The sequence below is a fragment of the Macrosteles quadrilineatus genome, unplaced genomic scaffold (genome assembly GCF_028750875.1).
Source record: "Macrosteles quadrilineatus isolate MER2022 unplaced genomic scaffold, UCM_ALF_1.0 Scaffold_1__1_contigs__length_201487025, whole genome shotgun sequence".
NCBI lineage: Eukaryota > Metazoa > Arthropoda > Insecta > Hemiptera > Cicadellidae > Macrosteles > Macrosteles quadrilineatus.
Window position 1 is genome coordinate 131,179,699 of NW_026542594.1, and position 12,333 is coordinate 131,192,031.

The following is a 12,333-nucleotide window of genomic DNA, read 5'->3' on the forward strand; positions in this document are numbered from 1 at the left end:
GCCAGTGGAAATCCCGAAAGGAAGTCGTAAAAATCTGAACCTTCCAAAAGGTGTGATGAAAGTAGTCAAATATGAAGCTTCTTCTGTTATGGGTATTTGCCAATAACCCGAGTTAGCATCTAGTTTCGAGAACACCTTAGCACCATCTAATTGTCCCAGAGTGTAGTCTACAGAGGGCACAGGATATAGTTCTCGTTTAACACTCTCATTAAGTTTAGTAAAATCTACGCAAAGTCTTATTGAATTGTCCTTTTTAGGGACAATGACAAGAGGTGAACACCAGTCAGTCGGAGTGTCTACTCTCACGATAACACCTTTATCCAACATTGCATCTAGTTCTGTTTTTACAGCATCTTTATAGGGTAGGGGAACACGCCTTGGAACTTTGAGAGAGTATGGTTCAACGTTTGGCTTTAATTTTATATTATAATGAGCTTGTGTATCACCAAGACCACTGAAAAGTTTAGGGTATGATGTAAAAGGATCAAATGAGCCAGTTGAGTTGACTCGAAACATCCTTTTAACTAGACCCAATTTTTCACTAACTTCATTGCTCAAAAGGGTTCTATCAGCACCAGATATTACATAAAACTGAGACTTACAATATTGATTCTTGTACTGGATTGTACCCTCGAATACGCCTAAGATATTAAGGACAGATCCGTCAGGCCCAATTAAAGCTTTGTTACTTGAATTTAGTGGGTACATAAATAATTTCAACTTATAAAGTGATTGGGGCAAGACACAAACGTCAGCTCCAGTGTCTATCTTAGCTTGAATGCATACTCCATTTAGTTTAACTTCAGCAGACCATTTTGCTTTAGGATTCTTTTGAGGATTAACAGACCCCACAAATTTGTCACTCTTAATAACTTCATCTTGAAGAGGGTTTGAATTTATTTCCTTGACATTTTTGAACTGGCAACATTTAGCAAAATGGCCCTTCCTGTTACAGTTTCGACAGAAAATATTCCGGGCAGGACATTTTGGTCGTTCATGTTGAGCGTTACCACACCACTGGCATTGATTATAGTAATTGGTAATGGACGCTTTGGAATCAACTGGAGGTTTCTGAGCAAATTTAGTGCCCCAAGTCCTTGAAGTGACTTTATCTGCAGTTAGTGCATGTTCAGAAGACCCGGACCTCATCAATGATTGTTGCATTTTAACCGATTCGGCTTGCTTAACATTTGAGACAGCAGAATTAAGGGTTAGATCTGCATTCATTTGTAGTTTTTCAGATAAACTTTTGTCTCTAATCGCTACAACAAGTTGATAGCCTCAATACAATAGTTCGTATAGCCTCATCTTTATAAGAAGCAGGAAAATCGCATCTAGAAGCCATCTCATGAAGATCATGAATCAAACTTTCAACACGCTCTTCCTCATGTTGAACCCTAGTATGAAACATGTACCTCTCAAAGATTACATTTTTAGAAGGAGCGAAATATGTATAAAATTTTTTAAAACAGTTTTGAAACTTTAACATTCCTCAGATGTCAAATTAAATGATTCAAATATGCTTTCGGCCTTTTCGCCCATCATATATAGTAAGGTGTTTACCTGATATGGTTCGTCTTCATTGGTGAGCCCAGATACCGCATGAAAGCGCAAGAAACGGGTTTTCCATTTAGACCAGTTTTCTCCTTTAAAATCAAAATGTTCTGGGGTAGGAACACTAAAACTTTTCATCTTCATGTACTGTATATTGCTAAAACAATAAAAAGCCCGCTGCCACCATGTAGTGTTATCGCAAGTTAAATTAAAATATAGTTTTAATAAGACAAATACTTTATTAGGTAGCTTTTTACAATAAACCAGATTCAGAATGTTTACCAACAAAAACTAAACAAATAATATTCTAACACCATATGTTTTCAAACACATATGAATAACAACACAGTATTTAAAACTTTCAAAAAGATCTAGAAAGATTAGTTGCAACTAATGTTTTAGGTCCAAATCAGAAATTGAACATCATAAATCAGTACCTATGGCCTAGACTAACATATGTTTTGCAAGTAACACCAAACAAATTAATAAGTATTACATTTCTTGAGGACATAGATAAAATTATTAGAAGTGCAGTAAAATAAATTCTCACTCTACCAAGTGACACACCCAATTCTTTCTTATATTCCCCTAAAAGATTCAAAGGTCTGGGAATAATTTGAGCAAAATGGGAAAGTTCTATACAGCATAAGTTATAAACATGTGTGCAATTCTAAAAAATATACAAAATAGCCATGTAAACGAGCTAATAAACATCCCCCAAAGAGTTACCATGTCACTTCAAAAACTTCAAATAGAAATTGATGATATTTTTACAAAGAATTTTGAATTTAAAGAGAATAAAAGAATTGGTTTAAATTTGAGATCAAAATTACAGTTGAAAGAATTTTAACTTTGGTCTAAATTACCATGTAAAGGTAGAGGAATAGAATTATTCAAAGAAGTGCCTAGTAGCAACACATGGATATATTTAAAAAATGGCCTTACTACAGGAGAATGGATCACTTCATTAAAAATGATATCTGGTGTTGTACCAGTACGCAGCGTACCAGGGCGAAGCCAGCATGGAACCCTTTGCAGACATTGCAAGGAGCCTGAAACCCTTCCGCATGTCCTTGGCTCTTGTCCCTTTGGTGCCTTACTGCGTAATGCAAGACACCATGCTGTAAGAGCAATTATCGCAGAAGAACTACGAACAAAAGGCTGACAAGTAGTGGAAGAAATACATTGCATTGAAGATGGTGGATCGAACAGAAGATTAGACATTTTAATATATGATACAAAATCTAAAAGTGGAATTGTAATTGATCCAACTATAAGGTTCGAAACATCAACAAATCAACCCCTAGAAGTAGATGAAGAAAAGAGGAAAATTTATAGTAAATGTGAAACTTATTTAAGAAACAAATATAATTTAAATTCTATATCAGTAATTGGCATAATGATTGGTGCAAGAGGTACTATTACAAAATTTTTTGAAGAATTAAAAAAAATAATCTTCCATCAAAATTAAAAAATGAAATAGTGTTAAAAGTTTTAAAAGAATCATGTAAAATCATTCAAAATCATTTATATGGACAACGTTATTAATCTAAGTTACATATTATTTATATCATAAATTTAAGTTTTTTTTACTGTGTCTAATATGCAAAGTTTATTAATAAACTCAGTTTTCAAAATAAAATAAAATTGTTTTTATATAAGTTTTTTCTTTTTCTTTTTTTCTTCTTAGTTGCAGGTAATTGCATCGAACAAATTGTCAATACTTTGTTTATAGCCTAACAATAATTTACAAGAACACTTCCCCCGATCACAGATCAGATTTTTTTTTGGAGATTTGATTTGATGTGTGATTTGGTGGACAGATGAGAAGGTATCGGTTTACAAGATATGAAGCAGGATGATGTAGGCTACAAGATAAGAGCAAGATGATATACAAAATATTATCTATATAAATAAAATTGGTACATGATAAAATTGATACACAAACAGATAAAAATAGACTTAATAAAATTCAGAGAATGGAGACAGTGGGTGCCTAGGCCTAGCTTAGAGATTGGAGTGTGGTAGGCTGTCTAAATTGTCACTTTGGTGGTTTGGGTGGGGGAAGAGTTGTTTATGTGTTTGTATATAGGTATATATGAGTGTTGCATGTGATTTTTGTAGTTTTTTGTTTGTTTAGGTGTAAACTATGTGTAGATTTGTTCTGTAGCAATGATTCGTGTATAGTCTGATGATGTATGTACATGATGTGTGATTGATGGCTGAGCTTGATGAAGTTTTCCTAAGCTGCCCTCTGATTGGTCGAGGTCCTTTGCTTTCTGAGCTTGGCTTCTTGATTGAATCAAGATGGCGAATCACAGTTACATACTTAACTTTTGAATAGAAGTTAATGATGAATAAGTTCAGATCAGTGACGTAGCCAGGATTTCAAAATAGGGGCGGTCAACCGACCGGGGGTCATCGTAAAAAGGGGGGTCCGGGAAAATGATAAAAATACAGGCCCTAAAACGGTATTTTTTAGCTCTCTTAGCATTGAAAATAATCAACCCCAACGTCAATACGGTGTTATTATATAATTTTACATTTAATGTAACAAAAATAATATTATATTTAAGACCGGAAGGGGGGGTCAGGACTCCCAGGAACCCCCCCCTGGCTACGTCACTGTTCAGATATAATAAAAAGCACTTTGGATTTTTCAAAGTTTAAGTTTGTTAGAATTTATAGAGCCTTGGATTATTAAAAAAATTTTGGGAACTGTATTAATTTAGAAATAGTGGATAAAAGTTCTGAGTGAAGCTCCTATGGTTGAGAAGATGGCTTGGTCTTACCAATGTGTTGCGATGTCCTATGCGTATCTATAATTTCGAGTATATAGCAAAGTTGTGGGTTTTCCAGTTGTTGCGTACTTAAAAATTCACTTTGAAACTGTCAGTAGGTTCCTGCTCACTGCCGCAAACATTTTATTCATCCAGTTGGTGAGAATCAGTGCTGTGACAGTACAGGAGTCACTACATGTGGGTTTGGTGACAGTAACCTCTGTAGGGTCTAGGCTACACTTCTCTACTAGTATTGACATATGTGTGGTTGTTTAGGACCCTGGACGGTTCCAACTTCAGTCAGTTGGTGAGCATCAGTGCTGTGACAGTACAGGAGTCACTACATGTGGGTTTGGTGGCAGTAACCTCTGCAGGGTCTAGACTCTACTTCTCTACAGGACCTGCAAGCCAACGTCCCACCACTCTACACTTACTGCACGTCAGATTACCTCCGGGGTTTGCTGCTAATGCACCCACTAACAGGCCAAGCACTGTGCACATCGCCCTATACTCCCAAGGTAACCCCTTTGCCCAAGCAACAGGAATCAACTTTTTATTTTTTAATATTGTACAAAATAGCAGTTTTCATCACTAGGAGCGAAAGTTTCTCTTTTTGGCTCGAAATTGCACTTAGAAATACGATCAACTACCAAAAAGACACTTTCACTCCGTTTAATGAACAACTATTTTTATCATACTGTGAAAATAACCTTCCAATCGTTACAAAATCAGTAGGGTGTGCGAATATTCCAAAGTTCGAATTGTTGAACTTTAAGTATTCGAGCCCGGACTCGATCTTAATGAGTATATTCGGACCTTTTAAACCGCATTTTACCGCTCTTAGGGCAACGGTTAGGTGAGTAACATACAATTTACACACTTGTAAATTGTATGACCACTTTTATTGCAATATACACAAGTCTGCTGATCCATATTTGTGGAAAAAAGAACAGGTTTAGCCTGTGAAGTTGTCGACTGTGAGTTATGGGATTGATTTGGCCTAGGATTGAATTGTGAGTAACCAGAGAAACTTTTGGCAGTTGTGTGGGCTAAGTTTGCTGCCTCTAACTCAGTGCAGTCCTTTTCAATAAAATCGAGAAGTTGTTTAATTGTAGGTGGTGTTTGAAAGTCTATTCGGCTATGCTCAAATTTCTTCCTAAAGTCATAATCAAATTTACGTAAAAGATGAATCGTTAATATCAGACTTTCAGCACAGATGTCATGATTTAAGGCACAAAGGGCATTGTTGACACAAATGTTCGGAGTTGCTTAACAGAACAACCATGCATTGAGGGAAGATCTAAAATGTTGTTGAAATGTAGGGTAATAAGCAACCTTGAATTATTGTAACGTTGATGGAGTTGCTCCCAAGCAATGTGATAGTTGGCTGTGGTTACTGGTAACCCCTTGATTAGATTTAGAGGTTCACCACTGAGACATGACAATAGATAGGTGAATTTTTCTACTATCGGTAATGTTAGAATCCTTATGTACGGAGTTTTCAAATAAGTTATGAAATTTAATCCATTTTTCGGGTTGACCAGCAAATGTACCAAGATCAAGTCGAGTGAGGCGAAGACCAGAAGTGGCTATTACAGAAATGGTGTTACTTGTTTGGGATTGTTCTAAATTGGGTTTATTGACTGGAACACATACAGTACATACACAGTGAATTTTCAAAAATAAATCATTGATTTCATTTATGCAATTGGATTACTTGATCATCGTCAATGTCTTCAGATATGGGGCCTGAATTAAAAAGTCTAGTTATGGACTATGGTTGACTCAAACTCGGTACAACTTGGCGCATCGACTTGAGATTCGAGCTGAGTTAGACGAGCTTTTGTGCATAATGTATGTTGAGAATAAAGAATATCTTTGCATCGTTGTTTGTAAAAATTCAAATAGCCTAATTTATTTTAAAATGAAAACATGTAGACCTATACTGACATTAAATAAAGTTAGTTATTCTTCAGTGGAATATGGCATAACAATGAGAAGGTAGGCCTATCATTTTAAGTAACATAAACATGTACAAAGGTAGCCTAATATAAAAAAAAAACAGAAAGAAATACCATACTTTGAAGTAAAGAATTATCAAACAGAAATGACCCAATAAACTACCTATAATGAGGTCAAAAAGTGGTTAACAATTAAATAATTCCAAGCAGGTATTAGCCTACCAATAGAATACTTACTTACTTGTATACTTGTGTTGATCCCACTAGTAGCTTTCCAGCCGTGGTCGTCAAAGTTTTTTAATTTTTAGGTAGGGCCTATCTTCTCTTAATCCTCCCAAAATTCTTCCAACTTGTAGTAGGCCTTTTCTATTAAATAATTTTTGAGTTTTTTCTTGAACACATTTTTGTTGTGGCAGCTTCTTATTTCTTCTGGCAATTTATTAAATATCTTACTTGCAGTATGATGTGGTCCAGCTATTACCAATGATGTTCGGTGACAATTCAGGTGTATATGGTTTTGTTGCCTGGTATTGTAATTGGAATAAACCCACTAAAATATTCAAAATACTGGCAGCCGAAATCGGACACAGCATGCAACTTTAACTCACTCCACTCCACTCAGGGGGAATCAATTAACTAGGCCTAAACTTAATATATTGTAACAATGAAAAGTATTTAATTGAGCCTAGCCTATTTGTCTATTTAAAAGGGATGCTAGCAGTTTGTTTTTGTTTGAACAATATTAGTTCAGTTGAAAATATGTGCAAAGGCTCCTGGCACAGTTTAGCTCATCTCTGGAACTGTCTGCACGAATGATGGCAACTCAAGACTGGCCAATCGATAACAAAAATTGGAGTGAGGATTTATTTTTTGACGAGTTTTACACAACATTTTAATATATGGATTAATATATAGATTTTTGATAGTGTGTGAATAAGGAGTTTTATTTTTTAAGTGCACAATTCATTACCTTCAGAGCCGTCCGAAGGGGGGGGCAACCGGGGCAAGTTTCCCCGGGCGCCGCGGCTGAGGGGGCGCCGTGCAACGGCTATTGGTATTAACCCGAAATTTCGGGAAATTTTTGGGAAAAATCCCGATTATCAGGACATGATTATTGATTACATTTTATTCGGGATTATTTTGGGACGAGATTTGATCCGATCATCGGCGATTTTGCCGCTTCGCGAGTAACGATGACGCCGCTATCGCGAGTGATGTTCACGGTAATTCCACTAACGCAGGAGGCGAAGTCATTTCGACGATCGCACCGTGACCGCAAGTCATTTGGACGATCGCGCCGTGATCGCGGAGTCATACCGACGATCGCATCGTGACCGCGGAGTCATACAGACAATCGCGCCGTGACCGCTAGTCATATCGACGATTCCACCGTGACCGCGAGTCATACCGACGATTCCGCCGAGACCGAGAGTCATACCGACGATAACGCCGTGACCGCTAGTCATATCGACGATTCCACCGTGACCGCAAGTCATTTGGACGATCGCGCCGTGATCGCGGAGTCATACCGACGATCGCATCGTGACCGCGGAGTCATACAGACAATCGCGCCGTGACCGCTAGTCATATCGACGATTCCACCGTGACCGCGAGTCATACCGACGATTCCGCCGAGACCGAGAGTCATACCGACGATAACGCCGTGACCGCTAGTCAATCCGACGATTCCGCCGTGACCGCGAGTCATACCGACGATTCCGCCGTGACCGCGAGTCATACCAACGATAACGCCGTGACCGCGAGTCATACCGACGATCACGCTGTGACCGCGAGACATTTCGACCGCGAGTCACAAGTTTCTATAGGCCTAAAAATTAATTTTGTTTGTCTTTTTTGGTAACTGCAATACTCAAGACTGTCGTTTATGCACAGGAAAAAATCCCACCCCGAACTAAAAATTCAATCCTGTCCATCCCGTATTAACATAGTATTAAAACGTATTAACATAGTATTAAAATGGGGGGGGGGGGGGGGGCACCACGACCACATTTGTCCCGGGCGCCGCTAACCCCAGGGACGGCCCTGATTACCTTATTGACTTTATTTTTTCCAAAATGTTTATAAAAACCTATTGTATTTGTATGGTTTATTTCCCCAAAAATAATGTCTGGGAAACAAAAGTAGCCAGTTAATATTTTAAGTTAATACTTTTAGTGGGTTACTAAAAGTTTATCGACATACAGCAGGTCTATAGAATAATTCTTATTCTCTAAAGCGTTCTCTTCCCGTTGCGAAGCACGGGTATGGTGGCTAGGTTTTTTTTTTCATAAAAACAGTTCACTTTACTTAAACTAAATACTATTAAGATTTTTATCCTGCAATTAATGTAGAAAAAACAATGCACGTTTAACATAAAATTATAATTGTACAAAGGTAGGGAAGCGAGAATCCCATTTGTGTCCTCGCGAAGATGTCACAAGGAAAAGAGGGATGTTAGCCAGCCCCGTTTATTACATAGCCCTGTGTGTTAATTGTCCAGGTAACCTGATACTGGTGACTTCTCCTGGTGGCAACCAAGACAAGGTTTGGTGTCTGAGTGGGGACATATTCCCTCTGCAGCGCACGTTGAGTGAGACACAGAGTGTAGCTCGGCTGGATGGTGTTGCCTGGGCTCTTCAAGAGATGTCTTCTCCCTCTACCTCACCTGATAGCGTTCAATCTCTTCCCCCTCTCATTGTCAGACAGCACTATGAACCTGCAAAGAAGTTTGTCGTCCTTACGCCCAACGTAAGTCTATGCTAAAATATATTCATTATTCACAGGTATACAACCTACAGTACGTTAATAGCAACAGAAATATTGTTTATACATGCTATATAAAAACAATCAGAACTGGGTTGTCCACCAGGCCACTCTAATCCATGGCTGAGGGCGTGCAAAGGGGCATTAATTGATAGTTTTTTATTGAGAGAAGTAGAGATGGGCATGATGAAGTTTTGAATACAAAATTACTGAATCCAAACTGTTAACATCAACAATTTCAGAACATTGTGATCATCTTCTGTTGTGGCAACATATGTCAGTACCTAGCAATCGTGGTAGGGATAGAAGAGTCTCGAAATTTTTGGGAAATTTAAAATCTTATTCTACGAGACAAGATTTGATTTTGATTGAGATAAAAAAAAACGTTGAAAAACGCCTGCAGAAAGTCAATGCAATACCCACAATACACGAGCACGTTGTTGTTGTGTTTCCTTTGTGAAGGCGTTCTTATTTAACTAGGTAGCGGCCTCAGGTCCGCGAATTGAGCGGAGTTAGCAAGTATCGATATAATCAATAACCTTCTTTAAAAATACAATTTGTTGTTTCCAAATATGGATTACAACATAAAAACAAGCGTGAATTTTATTGATCAATACAAACCTCATTATTCAAGCCTATCGTTATATTCAATTTTCTTGAGTCTTTTAATCTCTTTTCTCCTTGGCTTGCCATTGGCTGCTCTCTTATTTATGCTTTCGACTCTCTATAGAATATGCTCGATCAGCAAGCCCTCGATGGTTTAACTCTTAATGCTTCATAAGTCAAGCCGTGAGAAGTCAAGCCGTGAGAAATATCTGACTTTCCTAGGTCCACCACAGTACATCTACAGTACATTCTTGGCTGCGATGTACAAATCGCATAGGCATGATTTAGTGGAAATTGCCATCGAGAACATTAAACACAATTCAGTTTAAAGGAAGCAGTTACTGGGGGTAAGGCAACAACCCGTTGTACAATGTAGGTCAAATATATTTTTCAAATTGTAATATAATGCCAATTGGGAAATCTTCTAGGTAATCTTATGTTTCGGTAAATTTGTATATAAAGTGTCTGCTACAGTACCAATGCTACCATTACAAAGGCCTGCAGAAGTCCAAAGATTACTCCGAAGTATCATAAGACAACCTTTTGAAATGAAGAGGTGTTTGTTAAGGCCTTGGCAGTCATCTGAAAACAATTATTTAAGAAATTTCAAATTCACAATAAACTTCAGTTACTTTGAGTTTTATTTACTTGTCATTATGTTATGTTACTAAATAAATATTAGGCCTACGTTTAAAAAATACTCACAAGAACAAAAAAGATGCACTAAAAATAGATCCAGCTAATAGGATACGCACGTACAAGAACAAGCAAAGTAAACGCATCCCATAACTTTAATTTGTTTACCCAACCCGCCATGTTAAACTTCCCTATCCCAAGCGTGATGTAAACAAACTTCTTTACTTCACCCGGTGAAGTAAAGTTTCAAAAACTCACTCGGTGAAGTAATGAAACCCATTCAAATAACATTGAGGGCTCAACTTAATAAAATATACCTCTATGGAGCCAACGCTAGAAATCAGACGTGCGCTTGAATGTTATTGTTATGCTTTAAATTATTTTCCTAACCTAGCTTTTTTTTAAAGAATATTACTGTTAGAAGATGCGTGAAATGGATAATGAAAAATACTGTACGTGACCCCCTGTATATTGTCGGGTTAGGTAAAATCTTTTACGTTACACGTTACGCAATAGCGTGCCTACATCACTTAATGTACATCACCTTTGACCAAGACTATCCCAAAACCTATGAAAGTTATATAACAAACATTGGTAAAGTTAAAAACTTGTTAAATGGCACGGACTTGTATAATTTTAAAAATTTTTTAAATAGGAACATTAACTTAACATTAACCTACATTAAGAAATAATCTACAGATAAAAAATAATAATTTTTTTAATGATGTAGCCCCACATTGACCACTTCCAACAAAACGTATCAAATATACAATATAATCTCACTAACCTCAACGTAATAGCTAGCCTTTCTTTAGAAGTGATGCAGTTCCTCAGTTTAGTATTTCGGTAAGCAATTGAAGCTTTTATTTTCTGGTGTAATTCATCAAAGGACGCAGCAGACATTCTGAAGTATTTGAAAAACTTGTTATCATCACGCCGAAGTTCATCAAAAAGAGTTTGAAATGATCCTGTGTTCCCTACTTTCATTAATAGGGTGAATCCAATACTTCCGCTTAATCCTACGACGCTTAATTCTGCGCCATAGCAGCCACAAAGCAACAACAAATATAGGATTCATTGTTTGATACAAAAACCACTGTTAAGATATTGCGCAACACACTCACTCCTCCACGGCTACCGAGCAACTGGTCATTTATCCGATAAAGTGTCGTATAGTGGGCGAGGACCACACATGCGATAAGAATATCATACATCACTTAGGTGAAAAATGCAATTCGCTTCCGCTCGTTGCACAACATTCACCTGCGTGATGTAAAAAAACTCTTACTACACTTGTAACGTAAATAGCAATAACATGATTCAAATTCAAATTGAACACATTCACACAACAATCCGATTGAATTATCTATCGTGCTTGGTTGGAGGAGTTGAAGGAAAAATGAATCCAGTCATCTGATTCTATTAAGTAATGGATTTTTACTTTTATATTTAAAACCACATGTTTGAAATATCATAAAGATAAACATTTGTTCCCAATCTAATAAGTTTAAAACATTGCAGTTTATTTAAGTAAGTTAGTTTGTTTAGCTCACATTTATGTTTACCTTTTTTTCAAACTAAAAAAATATGCAATTAGTGGACTTTGGTCAGTGAACAGGAAATCAATAGATCATCATATCATTGACTTATTGACTATGTATACTACACATTCAGTTGCCACCAAAGGAGGTAAAAGGCGTGGCTAATTTCACGAGCTGCTGTTACCTGAGAAAGATAGCGGAATTGCCGCGATGCTATGGCCCCTCGCCCACTATACGATTTCGGTCGTACGACACTGTGTCGGAACGACAACATTTTAACAGTGAACCATTGGATCTTATGAGAGCTCGCCCACTGTACGATAATCTCACAACTACGACAAACTGTCGTGAAGCAGTCATCCACTGCCACTGTGATCCACGACTGTCGTACGACTGTCCAACTCGCAGTGGCGTGTATGATCAAATGGGTGCTCGCCCACTATACGATTTTTTGTCAGATTTCGTGTGTTCTCCCCAAGTCCTCCTAGTCCT

General features: G+C 37.5%; 1 protein-coding gene across 1 annotated transcript in view; it reads left to right on the top strand.

Moving 5' to 3' along the window:
- LOC128985055 (nuclear pore complex protein Nup155) overlaps positions 1 to 12,333 on the top strand; it is a 210,283-nt gene that overhangs the window by 66,835 nt on the left and 131,115 nt on the right. Inside the window, exons 8-9 of the mRNA XM_054404431.1 lie at positions 4,611 to 4,852; positions 8,796 to 9,043. Coding sequence (XP_054260406.1) covers positions 4,611 to 4,852; positions 8,796 to 9,043 — 490 coding nt within the window. The remainder of the gene's footprint in view (positions 1 to 4,610; positions 4,853 to 8,795; positions 9,044 to 12,333) is intronic.